The 17522-nt window shown below is 47.2% G+C and overlaps 2 protein-coding genes across 4 annotated transcripts in view; one reads left to right on the top strand and one right to left on the bottom strand.

The window, feature by feature from the left end:
• Window positions 1-9970, bottom strand: FKBP14 (FKBP prolyl isomerase 14). Its single transcript, XM_072651048.1, has 4 exons — window positions 8480-9970; window positions 6078-6229; window positions 1780-1907; window positions 1-919 (listed from the first exon to the last, which is right to left on the bottom strand). The coding sequence occupies exons 1-4, from the start codon at window positions 8674-8676 to the stop codon at window positions 761-763; spliced, it is 636 nt and encodes a 211-aa protein (XP_072507149.1). The 5' UTR covers window positions 8677-9970; the 3' UTR covers window positions 1-760.
• A 2461-nt stretch (window positions 9971-12431) lies between these two features.
• The window catches only part of PLEKHA8 (pleckstrin homology domain containing A8), a 43718-nt gene continuing 38627 nt past the window's right edge, over window positions 12432-17522 (top strand). For all 3 annotated transcript variants that reach the window (XM_072651046.1, XM_072651045.1, XM_072651047.1), the window contains exon 1: window positions 12432-12857. In XM_072651046.1, coding sequence (XP_072507147.1) covers window positions 12818-12857 — 40 coding nt within the window. In that variant the 5' untranslated portion in view covers window positions 12432-12817. The remainder of the gene's footprint in view (window positions 12858-17522) is intronic.

A 17522-nucleotide genomic window follows, 5' to 3' on the forward strand; every position in this document is an offset into this window, starting at 1 on the left:
TTACAGTGCACACAAAATTGTTTTATTCTGTACCGTTAATCATTTTAGCTACTCACATTCTTCTTAAATAAAGCAACAATTGGAACAAACAAATCCGAGGACACATTTTCCATGATTCCTCATACACAGACGATTCAAAACTCAAAAAGTCAGGCGGTTTCATTGTGCCATGAAAATAGATAGCCTTGGCTTTTCCCAATAGAATGCATCTAACTCCTAGAAAATGGTGGGTGGTAAAGAGCCAAGTGTATGGTTTGTGATTTAATTAAATCTGATGCTGAGGCATGTTTACAATTGCCATCTTTTAAAATTATGAGCAAGCTGGTTAAATGTCAGGCTGCAGGGGTGAGAATTAGACATAGACTGGTGTGCTCAAAGACAAGGGATTGGAGTGTATTGGAAAAACTGGGAATTGGATTCAGAGGCCCTGCGTGACCTTGGACAAGACCTGTCCCCCTCTAACAGTGCCAGTGTTCTCATCAACAAAATAGGAGAGTTGGACCAGATGACCTCCAAAGTTCCTTCTGGCTTTAAATCTATGACCCTACAACAAAGCGGTCCCCTTCCCATAGGTCCACAACTTGTAAGGGAGAAAGGGGTACTTAGCAGTCTCACTCAAATGGTTTCTTTTAATATTCAAAGACCCACAGCAGGAGACAATTACTTCTTTCCAACTCAACGGACGGAATCAACATTGCTAGAAAATAAGGCTTAAAAATTCTCAGCCCTCCATGTGGGTGCTAGACAGTGGGATGTTTCTTTACAGCTCATCATGTTTGTACGTAAATTCCCTCGCAGATATAAATCCATCTTTGTCTTCATCTTCTTTGTCAAAGATGTCTTCCACCAAGTCATCATGGTGACTGTCATTGACCATGGCCCCATGCTTTTCAAACTCCTTCTTCAAATAGACTTTAACCTGCAAAGGAGAAAATTGTGCTACTTGAAAAGGCTGGCCCTATGACTTGGGAATTATTAATCTATATCATCCAATGTGTATTTCAGGCTATTTACTATTAATAATAATATCTGGCATTTATATAATGCACTAAGGTTTGCAAAGAGCCATTGATGTTATCTCATTTAATCTTCACAACCACCCCAGGAAAGAGGTGCTATCATTATTCCCATTTTATGGTTGAGGAAACTAAGGCAGATAGAGGTTGACTTGCCCTGGGTCTCACAGCTATTAAGTATTAAAGGCAGGATTTGAACTCAAGTATATTTGATTTCATCCTATCCCCCTACTCTACCTACATGCCTATTTTAGAAATGGAGATTTAAATAACAAATAATCAAAACACTGCAGGTTTTTATAACATTTCCTATTTACTAAAGGGAATTTTCTTAGCTACCTGGTAATAACAAGGTATATTCGGATGTATATATGATCTGGTTGATGCAATCTGCATCAGAGGAGGGTGCACCCACTTCAAGAGAGTTACAGATCTTTGGAACTAACTAAATATAAAATGTTTTGGACAGAAGAAATTGCTTTTCTTTGTTGTTGATGTTGGGGGTGGGAGAATGGGAGATTAGGGTTAGGGCTAACCCTAACTCTCAATGCACTCTGCCTAGGCTGGAAGTACAGTGGCCATTTTCCATCTGATCCTACTACTGATCAGTACTGAAGCTTTGACCTGCTCCACTTCTGATCTGGGCTGGTTTCCCTCTCCTTCGGCAGCCTGTGGGCCTCCCTCTCACAAGGAGCCCATGCTATGGATGCTAGACTTAGCACTGATGCCTGATCGGTGGTTGGCCAAGCGATGATCACCTCACCTCTTGTTTAGATAGTTTCCAGTCATCATTAAGATCCATCTCTTGGAATGATTCATGGGATCTTGGTCCATTTCGAATTTCCAGGAGATCAATGTTGAATATTAGTGTACTCTCAGGTGGAATTTTGCCTGCCAAGGCAAGGGGGAAGAAAAAAGAAGCTTTTGATGAAATGGCTTAGCTTTGAAAATAGAAGATTTATGAATCTGGACAAAACAGGACCTTAGCTAAACTTGGGGGTGGGGAGGAAACATACTGAGGTTAGGGTCTGAGATCATGTCTTGAGAAAAGGCTGTGTGCTCACTTTCCTTCATCAGCAGGAGGGAGCAGGGTGCTCTGCTCCCTTGAGATCTCAGCTTTCTAATCCAGAAACACACACACACACACACACACACACACACACACACACCATCATTGAGAGGACTCAAGTGCTTTTCCACAGCTCAGAGCTAAGATGAACAAAATGAACGAAAAGGGTAATTTCATTTGTGCAACTAGGTTATATTCTCAGGAGAGATTTCTCTCCTATTATTTAATAAACTGATGGAAGTTAGTTCAACTCAACTAGAACCACTTCCCCAAGGCCCTTTAATGCTATGGTCGCCTAAGCAGTACAGCATAGCAAAGAAAACCCTGAACTCAGAGTCAGCAAGTTCTAGGTTCAAATCCCACCCCAACTTGTTTTAGTTGGTGCTTCCAGGCAAGTCATTTGGCCCCTCTCCACCTCAGTTTCTGTTTTGGGATTACTATAGCACCAATCCCTCTGGATGCCTGAGCAGATCAAAATAGGTGACCTAGGGAAAGCACTTTGCTTGTTGTAAAAGCGCTGTAGAATAGTCAATTGAGAAGCAAAAGGATGAAAGATCCAAGTCTAATTTCTACTTGAGATACACATGAATTTTGAAGGACCCTGTGAAAGTCCATCTTTTCAGTGGTCTGGGCTCTGGACTGCAGAGTGGGTACAATTCTAAACTGACAGATAGATTCCTCACCTAGGAATCCCCTACATTAATTGAATTTCCTGGTCCAATTTTTTTTTAAAGTGCTAAGTTATCAACAACCTAAAGATACAGTCAGCACAACTGAGGAGGAGGCAAAGACCAACTCCTCTGGCTAAGAACTGGGCCTCAGTTTCCTCATCTGTAAACTGAGGGGATTGTATTAAGTGACAACTGAGGCCCCTCCCACCTCTGTCCTCCTAGGAGTCTATAAAATTGACACAGTGCACAGAGTGCCTGGAGCTCAAATCTGGCCTCAGATACTTACTAGCTGTGTGACCCTGGCCAAGTCATTTCACCCTGTTTGCCTCAGTTTCCTCATCTGTCAAACAATCTGGAGAAGGAAATGGCCAACCACTCCAGTATCTTTGCTAAGATAGAGTCAGACATGACTGAAACAATTGAATAAGAGCAAAGATAGACATAATTGTCTCAATTTGTGTTAATTAAAAGAGTAGGAGGAACCTACGGCCCCAACAGCTGTTATTGTTTTTCCATTTTCTCTTCTGATTTCCCTTGCCTCTTCCCCACATCTTCTCTGCACTCTTTGTTCTGGCCTTCCTATTCCTTCCTCTTTCTGTTGACTCAACTGAACACCCCCACTGAAGAATGATTCCTGGTTTTAGGGTCAGCAAACGAATTCATGCCATTTATTTAGTACCTACTGTGCTCCAGGCTTCGTGTTACATGTTGGGGATACAGATAAGAAAAGAAACACAGTCCCTGTCTTCAAGGAGTTTATAATCTGATGGCTATAGCAAATCCAAAATGGCGGCTTTAAAAATCCTCCACTTGGCTTTGGGATGTTTTTTTCTTTTTTGTAGTCATGTTTGACTACTGGTGTGTCTGGTGCCTTTAATTTTATTAATTTCATTAGAAAAGGGAAGATGTGAGCTGCAAAAAACTGAAGGTCTCAACCAGCTGCCTGGAGTCCCCTCCCCAAAACTTCCTGGGAAAAATGAATCCCCTCCACAAAATATTTCCCCATATTTAGTTTGAAATTTGAGGGTAAACTTTTCCAAGCATTTTGGGAACCTCCCAAAGCTTCCTAGGAAAAATGAAACCCTTCTTCCAAATATTTCTAAATATGTTTAATCCAAAAGTTTGGGGCAAACATTCCCAAGCATTTTTTTTTCTGACAGATGACCACAAAAGAGAGGTAGAGGGTCATTAGTCAAAAGGAGAACAAGACTTACGCTGTCCACTCAAAGCTGTTCCCAGTCAGGGTCGGGAGAAGCTTCTCCACAACCATGCCGATTCCCAAAGAAGGTGTGGACCTCAGGGCTAAAAGAGCTGGTGTTAGTCCAGTGTTAGGCGTTTTAGTTTCACTGTGGTCAGTTTCAGAGAAAGGAAGCAGAGTTAGGCAGGGATTTGTTAAATAGTGGACACCCTGTTAAAGGCAGAAGAGAGAGGAAGGATGGCTTAGGCTGTGAGTTAGAGAAGCACTAAAAACACACCTATCATCCCAAAAACCAGTCTGAACTCCAATGTGTATATTTTCTAGGTAACTGATTTTCTTTTCCAGATTTGAATCTAACTATAGAAACAAGAATGTTTTAATATAGTCAGAAAAGGCTTAGCTTGGCAACTCCTTTTTCGGGAATACAAATGTGGAATCCTCACAAGGGATTAAGGTACACACACCTGGGGAAAAAACAATATATTGGAATGGGAAAGTCTTAGCAATGTCTAGTCAAGAGAAGGGAAAGTGAGCATAGCAAGGGAAACATTTTGTTGTAAAGTGAAAAATCTGAAGGGGGTGTATCTGAGTGTGAGAAAACAGAAAGAAAAAAATAAGAGTGAATAAACCAACCCACAGAAAGATTAATGAGAAATGAATCTATATCTCAGGGAGGGAAGAAGGAGGGATAGAATTTGTAACTCAAATCTTCAAATAAAAATATTTTAAAATTTTAAAACAAACAAAAAAAGAAATGAACTTAAGGACAGAGAAATTAGGGGTGGGACATGTGAATGATATGGAGAAGAGGAAGACAAAAGAAAAATTATAATAATATTTCTTTTTTTGTCTAGCCCTAGACATTATTGGTGTGAAGATTCCTTCTCCTAATGCAGATTGTCCAGGGTCCCACAAGCAGGATATGTCAGAGGCAGAATTGCATTTGGAGTCAGTTCCCATACTCATGTTTGAACACTGGCACAGAGACTTCAAGTGCTAAGTCTAGAGTCCTGAGAATTCATTTTAAAGCAAACAATGAAGTCTCACCCAGCAGAACTAATTCACAAAGCTCTGGAATTGTCCTGACCCAGACTTCATTCTAGAGGCATGGAGGAGGGGAGAGAACAGTGGCTTGATTTAACAAGTCATTTACCTTGAGATTCAACTCCTGGATCTGTACAAGGAAGATAATGTTTAGATTACATTCCTTACCCAGTCACTGTGAGGAATGGGTCACCTGGAGAGTAATTCCAATCTAGTCTCCTGCAGTCTCTATATGCCACAGAAGCCTGAAGCAGGCAAAGGACTCTGAGTGATGGGGAAGGAAGCCAACCACAGCCTGTTGGGTTGGGCCCAGATTCCTCCTCTGTCTAATGAAGGGAGTAAGATCAAATGACCACTAAGTTGCCTTCTGGTTCTAGTTCAATGATCCCCTCATCAATTAATCAATCAATATTTGTTAAGCACCTACTATTCCTCCAGCACTATGCTAAGGGCATGCTATGAATGGTCTTCATGAGGGAGTTGGAGAAGATAGCCTGAGGATCTGTCCACTTCTAACACTCTATGTAAAATGTCTTGTAAACTCCAAGATATGATATAAAAGTAGCTATTTTTATGATCTGAAGTGGCAACACAGTGCTTAGCAAGGTGATCTCAGACCCAGAAGTTCCCATTTTGGTTCAGGTCCCATTTTGGATGTACGTATGACCCAGGGCAAGTCGCTTAACTTCTCTGTTGGTATGGACAAGTCTAATATGCCAGCATGCAGTGCTGGGGAGAGTTATCTCCTCTGGGAGTTCACTATACCAATGGAATGGCAGGTCCAGCTATTATTATTATTACTGCTATTAACAATGGCAACAATAATAATGTTGGGATTGATAACAATATTACTGTTATTAAACGACATTTATGTTATCAAATATAACCATCATTATATTAATGATAATGACAACAATGACATTCATATGAATAACAAGAAGATGATGATGATGGGAGTGGGGATGATGATGATGATGGTGATGATGAGAAGACCTCAGTCTTCCTCTTCAACCCAAAGCTGAAAGACTTGAGTGCGACTGAGAGAAGAAGGAAGGAGAGCAACCAAGAGGTAAGATTACCTTTCCCTTCTTTTCCATACCCAAGGGCAGGGGGGATGGTGAGCTTCCTCTTCTCCCCCACACACATGCCCTTCAGACCTCGATCCCAACCTTTGAGAGCCTCCAGGATGCCAAGCGTAAACCAGATGGGCTGGCCATTGTTATGTTTGTGGCTAAGGAGAAGAAGATGGAGAGTTATTGTTACAGGGTGCCTCCTGGCTTCACTGGATAGCTTCTCATGCCCTCCTTGAAGTCCAAGAATGCTGCTCCTTCCTTTTACCTTGGGTGAATGCTGCTCTTTCCCTACCCCTCCCAAGACAACTTCACCCTATGGAGGATGGCTGCTTACTCCCCATGAGGCAAGTGATATAGAATGAGGTCATCTACAGGGAGAGCAATAGAGAGAGGCAGTTGGGAGCAGCTTTGAGAGGAAAGACAGAGATGGGGGAGCCTGTAAAAGAAAGAGAGACATGGTTAGACATGAGGGACTGACTATATACCTGCAAGTATGCTCAGCTGCCATATATATACAGGCAGGGGTGTGTATATGGGTGTAAGACTGTGGTATCTGGAAACCAAAGAGCTGGTGCAGAGAGGGGAGGAAGGAGAAACATTCTAGGTGTCCTAGCCCTATGTCTTCTGCTATAACAGAGGTGCCTGTCATGGAGAAAGAGAAAGTAAGAACTCTGAAAAAAAATACCAGCCACTGTCCTCAGAATTCTCCCTTGGTTCTGAGTTCCTGGGCACTCTTTAAAACTTAAAAATTTTCAGTTAACAATTGTTTATTTTCTCTCCCTCCTAACTGCTGCTACTAGAGACAAAAAAAAAAAACCCAAATATGCAAAGTCAGAAAACAATTCCACGTGGGTCTTTTTTTTTTCTTTTCTAGAACCATCCCCTCAAAGGTTACCTTCTGTCTGCATGTGTCTTGGACATACCCAATTATTTCATGTTTTCTACCCCATCAGAACATAAGCTCTTTGAAGTCAGCAATTGTTCTAGTCTTTCTTTGTGTCCCTGGTGCTTAGAAGAATGCTTGGCACACAGTAGGCACTTAAGAAATGCTTGTTGATTGGCTAATGTTTATTCCCTAAGCTCCAATAGTTAATAAATACCTGCTGAGTCATCAGCTGACCCTCATTTCTACATGTCCCCAGCTCCAGGCTCAGAATATAACCGGTTCTGTATCCCCTTTGCTGAATTAATTAGAATAGGACACAAGAGTGGAGCATTCTCATTTATCTTTTAAAAGTCAAGGAAATTCCTGCATATTTTGCTCCTGAAGGACATGGGAGGGTCATAGGGTAATATGAAAGGAAGAAAGGGTCTTGGAAGTCATCAGGATGGGCCCCATTCTCTTTAGGGAACGGGAACACTGGAGGCCCAAAGTTTAGGGGACTGGCCCAAAGTCACAGAGGTACTAAGTGAAAGATCCAGATCCGAACTCAGCTCCTCTGAATTAAGAGGGAGGGCTTCCTCCGCTGCATGGGGGAATTTTAAACACAAGTCAGATTTATCAGAAAAGTATCCAAAACTGAAAGCAGTAGGGGGTCTGATATAAATACTAGGCTGGGAGTCAAGAGACCTGGGTTCTATCCCTGGCTCTGCTACCCAAGGGCAGGACATGACTGGGAAAGTTAACTTCAAGTTTCCCATTTCTCCTCTTTGACATGAGGGGCTTGGATCATATCCTACAGTTCTGTCTCATAGTGAGATAATGCCTTTTGACCATAATTTTTATTTCTCTAAGGGACAAAGTAGCACAGTATTAATAGCCAATTAGCAGAAGTAGCCTGGGTTAGCAGACCTCACACTTGGTCTTGGATTCGGAAATCAAGGGTAGATGAATTAGGAACAATAAGATAAACAATTACGTAAATCCAACAGGTACATTTCAAGGCAATGTGAAAAGAAGGCTGGTTGTCAACTGGGAGCTTGGACCCCTCCGGCCTCAGTTTCCCCATCTGCAGAATGGAGACAATAACAGCCCCTTCCTCAGAGTGGTGTTGTGAGGCTCGAATGAGATCACCTCTGTAAAGTGTCTGACAAAGCCTTAATCAGCTCCATTGTAGAGTGTAAGATCCTCGAAGGCAAAGGGCCTGCGTCTCATCTTTTTCTCTGTCTCTAGTGTGCCGTGCGGGCCTCCAAAGCAGAACCTGGGGTTCTACGGCTGTGTGTCACTCCAGGCAAGTCCCTCAGGCTGGCAGCGTGCCCTAGGTGACTTAACAAAACTTTTATTTACCTTACTTAGGTAGAGGGAGATTCCTGCCCTAGGAATTCCCGACTTATGACATGATGCCCCGTGAGAGCCCACGAAGTACTTGGGGAGTTTCTCCACCACCCACAAGGTCAGGTCCACCCTCCCTCTGGTCCAGGCGGGCGCACCCCAGATATCTGGCTGCCTTCCTTGCCCCATCACTTACGTGGAGTGAAACAGCGATCCGTCCTTCTCCAAGTAGCCTTCGTAATGCACCAGCATCATATCGCCGCCTTTGGTCTTCCGCTGGCAGATGAAAGGCTTCTGGAGGACCTCGATCTTCACCTCGGGCTCCGGGATCAGTGCCCCCCTCCCCAGAGCCAGCAGCGCGGCCAGGAGGGCTAGCCGCAGGACCCGTGCCATGGTGCCCGGCCAGCAACACGGGCGTCCTCCCAAAGCGAGCCGCTGCGGGGGAATGTGACCTGACTACATGAAATGACCGCCTGCTTGGACTCAGTGCATGCAGTTTAAGGGCTGCGGGAAGCTCTGCTCCCAGCCAAGTTCATGGCTCCCGGTCTCAGCAGACGTGGCACACTGTTCCCAGCAAAGAACCCTGCAGACGCACAGCGGAGACCTTAGGGTTAAATTCAGCGAGCGTAGAGGCTGGCTCTTCTTGTTTGGGGCGGCCTCCGAGAGCGGCCGCTCATAGGCTCCTATTCCCGTCCCTCTCCCGAGCCCTCTGCGGCGTCGACCAATGAGGACAACCCATTCAAATGAGACCGGCCTCCTACCGAACGTAGCGCATCCTTGGGCTGCGCTGCTTGGCAACCAGAGCCAGCGCTGGCTTTTAGGGGCATGCTCACTCGTCTACTCCGGGAATGGATGTATGCAGAGCCTGCAGCCGGGGATTCCAGGGCTCCGGATTTTGGAGAAATGGGCTAGGCTGGGAGAACACAGGCCGGAGGGAGGGCCCCATCCAAATGTCTGAGGGCTCACACAGATCTCCATCTAAGTGACCAAAATCCTGGAACTGATGCTGAGGAGCACGGTTAAAATACTGTCTAAAATGTCGGGAGGGGACGAAAATGGAGACGCTCATCTGTTGGCGGAGTTGTGAACTGATCCCCCCATTCTGGAGAGTAATTTGAAACTCCGCCCAAAAGCTTATAAAATTATGTATACCCTTTGGTCCAGAAATACCCCTTCTAGGTCTGCACCTCAGAGGGAACAACGTAAAGGAAAAGGGCCTTTGTGTACAAAAATATTTGTGTGTGTGTGTGTGTGTGTGTGGTGGCAAAGAATAGGAAACTGAGGGCATGCCCATCAGTTAGGGACTGGCTGAATAAACTGTGATAAATGATTGTAAAGGAGTATTTGTGCCATAAGAAACGATCAGTAGGATGACTTCAGAAAAACCTAGAAAGACTTGCATGAAATGGTGCAAAGTGAAGCCAGCGGACCCAAGACAACAGTAGTATAGTACCAGGGTCAATGACTTAGGTATTCTTAGCAACACAAAGATCCAAGACAGTTCTGAAGGACTTATGATGAAAAAGGCTATCCAGAGAAAGAACCAATGGAGTCTGAATGCAGATCTAAGCAGACATTTTATTTTCTTAATTTTTCTTTTGGTTTGCTTTCTTTCTTAATATGGTAAACATGGAAATATATCTTGCATGAGTGTACACATATGTTGTTGTTCAGTTGTGTCCAACTCTTCTTAATCCCTTTTTTGAGGTTTTCTTGGCAAAGATAATGGAGTGGTTTGCCATTTCCTTCTCCAGCTCATTTTACAGATGAGAAAACCAAGGCAAACAAGGTGACTTGCCCAGGATCACACAGGTACGTGTCTTTGGCCAGATTTGAACTCAGGAAGATGAGACTTCCTACTCCAGGCCCACATCGCTATTCCCTTCAACACCTAGCAGCCCAGGTATAATCTATATCAAATTGCTTGCTTTTTTCAAGAAGGAGGGGGGAGGGAGAGAATTTGGAACTCAAAATTTAAGAAAAAAGTTAAAAGTTGATTTTATATATACCTAAAAATATATTAAAATTTTCCAAAAAACTCTAAATTTTAGACAAGTTGCTAATATAAGGTGAGTAATGATGCCAATAGTGAAGAAAAATCAAGCATTTATGAAATATCTACTATTTGCCCCTCCTGGAGATCACTGACTTGTCATGGTGGAGAGACTTTCAGGGCACAATGAAGCTATGAGCTATGTTGGACAGGTCATTGTGGAAAGTTCTGACAAAAGGTGATCTGCTGGAGGAGGAAATGGCCAACCATTTCAGTATCTTTGCCAAGAAAACTCAAGGGACAGTATTAAAATGCTAAAAGATACACCATCAGAATGGTGTGCTATGGCGCACCCTATCAGAGAGCCACACAACTTCACACCATTAACGGTATATGGCAGACCTGGCCCTGTGAATTCCAAAACAAAAATAAGGTATTCCAAAAGCCTTTGGCATCATCGCTGACTTCAACAATTTTAAGGTCACAAAGTATTATACATCCCTACAGAAGCTCATTTGAAACTCATGCCAACCTAGAGATACTGAATGCTCTTAAGCTGGAAGAAGCAGAGGCAGGTTCCTGAAGAGAGGAATTTGTCCAAACCTGGATGTACATCAGGCTATGTATGTCATAGAGGCATATGTTTAGAGCTGCAGGGGATGGTAGAAACTATCAGATCATTTTTTCTGATTAAAAAAAATCCCCTGAGGTCCAAAGAGGTCGTGAGCTTGCCTAATGGCATAGCTAACTTTGCGAACTTTAAAAGGCTCAACCAAAGCATTAGGTGTGAGCACACTGTACAGATAAATAGAATACGGGCTTATTTTCTTCCTACTGATCATGTGTCTTTGAGCCCCAGCTTAATGTTCTTTTTTTCCCTCCTAGTGTTCTCTCTGTTCTCCCCTCCTCTCCCAAGCTAAGTCTCATTACCAATAGCCACAGTTTGGCAGTTAAATGTACGAAGTGTTCTGGGTAAGTTAACATGACGGCTGCTGCCCTTCTGGGACAAACTGAACCTGCTGCGAAGAGGGGATCTTAAAAAAGCGCGTGGGGGCCGTGCCACTCTGGGGCAGGTCAGAACTTCAGAGCTGGAAGGCTGAGGGACTGGTCCCAGGTCCCCAAGGGAGCAAACAGGACAGGAAAGACTGATGTCCGGGCTCGTTTCACGGCCCTCGCTGCACACGAGTTTTCCCCGGGACTCGGTTTTCTTTTGTGCAAATGAGGCGGTTGGACCCGACCGCCTCTCAGGGCCCCGCCGGGTCAGAACCCGACAAACTTGGGCTCAGCCGAATTCTCACCATTTCTACTGAACTGGAACTCCTGGCCGCCGGCTATGGAGTTGTACCTGCGGGCCCGGTTCGCACTGGCGGTCCCGGTTCTCCCAGGCGGGGCCCGGTTCGCACAGGCGGGCCCGGTTCGCACTAACGGTCCCGGTTCGCCCAGGCGGGGCCCGGTTCGCACTGGCGGGCCCGGTTCGCCCAGGCGGGCCCGGTTCGCACTGGCGGGCCCGGTTCGCCCAGGCGGGGCCCGGTTCGCCCAGGCGGGGCCCGGTAGCACAGGCGGGCCCGGTTCGCACTAACGGTCCCGGTTCGCCCAGGCGGGGCCCGGTAGCACAGGCGGGCCGCGGAGCCAGGCTGGAAGGTCAGCTGTGCCCCGGACGGCTGAGGGGCCACATCCTGGGGCCTCAACGTCCTCGTCGGTAAAGCGAGGGCTGGCCTACCTGGCTGCTCCCAGCTCCACCTCTAGGAGCCCGGGGATTCTGAAGGCTCTTCCGCCCCCGGATCCCGAGGATGGGGACGCGGCCACGCGCCCGGCCCGGCCCCGGCTTGGAGACTTTGAGACGTCTCCATAAAAGCCGCTTGCTGGCCCGGCTCGGGAGCTCCCCGCAGGGGGCCGCCCCGAGGACCCCACGCGGCTGCCAGCTCCTCGGGCAGATGGGCCGCCTCCCCGAGGCGGGGCAAGGCCGTCCCTCCGCGAGCCCCCGCCTGCCGCGGGCTGCGTGGGGACGAAAACCCGAAGTGGATCGCGCGGCGCCGGATGGCGGCGCCAGGGCGGGAGGCCCCACTGGGCATGTGCGAGCGTGCTCAGTCCTGGGCCGGCCTCCCGCGGTTGCAGGAGCCGGCCGGCGGCGGCGGCGGCTGGAGCCGGAGCCGGAGCCGGAGCCGGAGCCCGAGCTGCTGCTGCTGCTGCGGGCGCGGCTGGCGCCGGGGCTCGCCCGGGAACTCGCTACACTTTTGGAACGTGGATACATTGTCTCGAGCGCGGCGCGCGCTCATTGGCCGCCGGGCCGGGCCACGCGCGGCTCCGATTTGCACCGCGGCCCGCCGGGCTTGGAGCGTTCGGGAGGACGCCCGGGCAGCCCCGCTCCCAAGGGCGGCCCGCCTCCGGCCTCGGCGTGCGGGCCGCTGCGGGCGGGCGATGGCCCTTCGGCCTCTCGGAAGTCCCTGTGGCCTGGGGCAGCGGCGGCGGCGGCGGCTGCTGCGGGGCGCCTGAGAGCGGCGGCGGCGGCTGCGGGTGGATGGGCCGCGGGAGCCCCGCACCATGGAGGGGGTGCTCTACAAGTGGACCAACTACCTGAGCGGTAAGCGGCGGGGGGGGGGGGGGCGGGGCGGGGCTTCCCGTGACCTGGACTGAGTCGGGGCCGGCTGGGCGAGCCAAGCTGCCTTTGACGGGCGGGGAAACTGAGGCCCGGGCTCGAGAAGGAGTGTGTCCCAGATCAGGGACCTTGGGGGGCGGGGCTCCCTGGCCCTCGAGCCTTGAACTTAGATCTGGAAGGGACCCCAGGGCTTACACAAGTTACAGGGTCACCGATTTAGAGCAGGAAGGAGCCTTGGGAGGGGTCCCCTGGTCCCTGACCCTTGGTGGGATCTGAGGGGTCATCTGTGCCCAGCTCCTAACTTTTATGAATGAGGAACCTGAGCCCTGGATGGGTCAAGTGACTGTGACCCCTCATTTCGTAGGTGAGGCACCCAGCAGAGGTTGGGATTAGCCCAAGATGACTCAGGTAGGGAGTTTGCCCCAACTAGGAAGTGAATTGCCCAGGGTCACCGAAGGTAGGGATGGGAGTGCCCAGGACCTCTGACTACAGCAGGTGTTGCCTTAGTCCAGGCCCCCTTACTTTGTACAAATGAGGAAACCAAGGCCCAGACCTTGTGTTGCTCAAGGTCACATCACCAGGGACCTGAGTAGGACCCTGTCTCTTTCTGCCCTTCCATCCTCCCCTTAGCAGGTGGCTTTTCATCTCAGGGCCCTGCATTTAGGGCCAGAAAGGACTTCTGAGATGAGTTTGGGTCATCCCTCTTATTTTATATTTGAGGAAACTGAGGCTGGGGAAGATGGAGTGATTTTCTCACAGTCAAACCCATAATAAGTGGTGGAGTTGAGATTGGAAATCCAAATCCCAATCCTTGCCTTCTGGATTATTATGGTCATTTAGGGTTAGAGGTCTCATTTTTTGTGGTTCCATCCTGATATACATACATATTAATATCACAGGGGCCCTAAATAAACTGCAGAAACAATTCCCCAAGGAACTTTCCCAGCTAACTCCATTACCCATATACTGTGTTGTGATGGCCTGGGCAGGAGATTAGATTAGTAGCCCACCAGATAAATTGGGCTTTCTTTTTCTGGTCTCACTTGCTGGAAAAAACTTGAACAGCACTAGGATTTGACCGTATGAATTTGAGGACACAGGGTCTCTCCAGTATCAGAGGGAGAGAGGTTGCCCCATGGTCCCAGCTTCCCAGGGCTGGGGTCTCCACATTCCTTCCTAATGAATGGGATCTGGTTCTCCTCGCTTGTGTCTAGGTCACCCTGGGAGTGCCAGCCATCAAATTAGATTTAATTGTTGGCCTTGAGCATGACTCACTGGGCCAGCACAGCATCTCCTACCACAGCAAGCTCTCCCTTTCCCTTGTTCACCTTTACTGTGAATGGGGGACTAGATCTGTTCTCAGCACGCACCCACACGCACACACCCTCCCAAATTTGGGTCAAAACTTAATTTTTTTTTTGACATTTCAAAACAGTGCTATGAAGATCCTAGCTCTAGAGCTGAAAGGGAACTTAGAGAACAACTAGCTCAACCCTCTTATTTTGCAGGTGAGAAAACTGAGGCTTAGACAGGGGAAATGACTTACCCATTGTCGGAGGGAGTAGGTGACAGAGACAGATTCTCTCTATGCCAATCTAAAGCTCTTTTCACCTGCCACACTTGGAGAGCCATCCCCTCCCCCTTTTTACAGATAAAACCAGAGCCAAGGAGGGCATATACTTCAGCCAGTGTGTCATGCAGCACTGGGATTTGAACTCAGGACCTTTGACTCTAGACTCCAGACCCTTTCCCCTATATCATGGTATATCCATTATATCCTGGTATTTTAAAGATGTTGGTTTATGTTAGAAAGTTGTTAAGTCCCCGCTATTTTTCCTGCAGGGGACATGGACTCTTTTTTTTCTGGGACAGTTCTCAAGCTGTGAAGTTCAGTGAAACATGATTTTGGTAGTGGATTGTTAAGATAGCTGAACATCTGTTCTCTCAGGACCTGTCCAGCACAGGTAGCAGTTGGAAGATGTGGGAACTGTGGTGTTCCCCAGGCACAGTGAGAAAGTTAGAAACACTTGGGTACACCTAGGGATCTATTTCTTGGCCCTGGCATCGTCAGCAGTAGCTTAATGAGTGATGGGCTCCCAGTTGGCTATAAATGTTGGAGGATTGTCTGGGAGAGTTTCTGCTTCACTTCAGGGGCCCCAGACAGAATGAGAGCAGCCTAGAATGGGGCATTCTGGGCTTGGATAAGATGGTCATTGTAGCCCCAGAATCTATGATTCTTGTACTTGTGAGGGGGATGGCTAAGGCAGCTGTTGGTGGCTTGTTAGCTTTCCTCTTTATCCTTCCCCTTCTCACACCTTCTGTCTTCTTCCTTCTCTCCTCTTGTCTTCTCCCTTCCCCTAGCCTTCCCTTTCTTTTCTCTCTCTGCTTTCCTCTTTTCCTCTTCTCCTTTCCTCTCCCCTCTCCCTCCCTTTTCTCTTCTCCTTTCCTTTTCTCTCTCCTCCCTTCTCTTTTCCTCTCCTTTCCTTTCTCTTTTCCTCTCTTCTCCCCTCCTTTCTCTTTTCTCCTCTCCTGCTCTCTACTTATCCCTTCCCCCACTCTCCATTTCCTACTCTCTCCCCTCTTTCCAACTCCCTTCCTTCTTCATTCCATTTTTCTGAGTGGACTGAGTGCTGGCCTTGGAGTCAGGAGGCCCTGAATTCGAATCCTATATCCCTCACTTATTAACTGTGTGACCCTGGGCAGGTCACTTCACTCCTCCAAATCTTTCATCATCTCTAAAACAGGGATGCTAATAATGTGTGTGATTTGGTCCCTACCTCCCAGGATCATCATGAGGATCACAAGAGTTAATGTGTATGTGACAATTTGCAAACATTAAGTCAGTGCGTACATGTAAGCTGCTGTCATTATCAACATCGTCATTATTATTACAAAATATTAGCCTGGAGATTGAGGGCAGGGATTGTTTGGGTTTTGTGCCCTTGAATCTCCCCTCCTCCCTTTGCCTACCTAGTATGGTGCTTGGCACATCTATCTTTGGGAGAGTTGAATTTCGTTTTACCAGTACCTCCTGGCCAGTGCCTTTTGCAGGCCAGTATCCACCCACAGGCCTTAACCAAGGGGCTCTGGGCAGAAGAGGCAGCTACCCCTTGGCCAGGAGCAGACTGTATTGCTTAACTGGGATGTTTTATAAGTAACCCATTAAAAGGCAAAGCCTGCCAATGACCAGATCCTTATTAACATTTCTTACTCTAAGGGTTTTCTATCTTTGAGTAAGAGAGCATATCATGATGCCAAAATCCCAAAGCTTTTTCATTTCTACAGGTAGATATAGGTCATGGATTTAGAGCTAGACAAGACCCTCTTCACCCCTCACATTTTACACATGAGGAAGTTGAGGCCCAGAAAGTAAAGCTGTAAAAGCAGAATTTGATCTCGGAGCCTTTGACTCCAAAGGTGGTGTGTATTCCACTCTAACATGTGGATTCCTTCAGCCAGTTCTTTCTGACTCCAAGACTGACCATCTCTGCTTGTCTTTGGCTCAGCAACTTAAAAGACTTAAAAGATTGGATCTAAACTCCAACTGTGATATATAATAGACATTTCATTCCTAAAAGGAGACTAGCCATATTTATAATAGCTGCTGTGGAAACTTTGCTGCACTTGGTAGAAGAGCTTTCCTGCCCTTCCCCCCCACCTTCCTTCTTCCTCCTCTTCCTCCTCCTTCTCAGTTCTGTCTCACATGAATCTCAGTGCCAAAGCACTTGTTCCCCCAACAACCAGGTTCTCCCCTCACTGTCCCCAAGTGATGTTGTCTGTGCCCTGGTGATAAAGCATGGTGCCAGGGGAGCCTTCAGTCAGACAGCTGGAAAAAGCAGCCTGTCTCCAGAAGGCTCTCTGGGGTCGATGTCACGTGGCACAGGTTTATCCCAGCTCTTCCATTTTACTGTTTACAAAAAGAGTAATCGAAAGAATGCTAAGAAAGAAGAAAGAGAAAAGGCTGCCGAGGGTGGGGTCGGCCTGCCTCCCTTCTTCCTGGACTTACCGAATTTTCATCAGAATTCATCCTCACCAGACTGAGTAGAGAAGGATTTCTTCTTTCTCTCTTCAGTATTTAAAACTAGAATCAAGTTCCTTTCTCTCTCATTGGGGCATCAGAGATGTAGAGCTTAGAGATCATCAAGTCTAACCCTCTCATTTTACAGATGGGGAAACTAAGGTAGCGACTTGCTTAAAGCCATATAGAAAGTAATTACTTGAGACAAGATTTGAACTCAGGTCTTCCTGATTCTGGGCCCAGAGTGATCTCACCAGTTGTTTGTTTTTTTTTTAAATTAACAAGCATTTCTTTTCCCTCCTTCACACACACACACACACACACACACACACACACGCAGTTGGACAACAATTGCACAACAGCTACCGCCCAAAATGGAAAATCATACCCACATAATAAATGTGCAAAGCAAATTCTCTCCCTGGCAGCATCCCAAGATTCACTCCCCTTCTGCCTTGTAAATCTACCCCCTCTCTGCAGGAGGTGAGTAGCTTCAGGCCTCTAGGTGACAGTTTGCATTGCACGATTGTCAGCTTTGTGTAAGCTGTTCACCTGGTCCTGCCGCCTTGACTTTGCGTGGTATCCTAGAGGTTGTTTGGGTTCCCTGTGAACTGTCCATTCATGCTCCATAA

This window comes from Notamacropus eugenii, chromosome 3 (genome assembly GCF_028372415.1).
Source record: "Notamacropus eugenii isolate mMacEug1 chromosome 3, mMacEug1.pri_v2, whole genome shotgun sequence".
NCBI classification, from domain to species: domain Eukaryota; kingdom Metazoa; phylum Chordata; class Mammalia; order Diprotodontia; family Macropodidae; genus Notamacropus; species Notamacropus eugenii.

What these genes read in the sequence shown, in the direction of transcription:
- FKBP14 (XM_072651048.1), bottom strand. Translation starts at nt 8,676, where the DNA reads ATGGCACGGGTCCTGCGGCTAGCCCTCCTGGCCGCGCTGCTGGCTCTG. An exon ending in GGATCGCTGTTTCACTCCAC is followed by an intron (nt 6,230 to 8,479) that starts GTAAGTGATGGG and finishes TCTTCTCCTTAG; the next exon opens with CCACAAACATAACAATGGCC. An exon ending in GGAAACTATCTAAACAAGAG is followed by an intron (nt 920 to 1,779) that starts GTGAGGTGATCA and finishes TCTCCTTTGCAG; the next exon opens with GTTAAAGTCTATTTGAAGAA.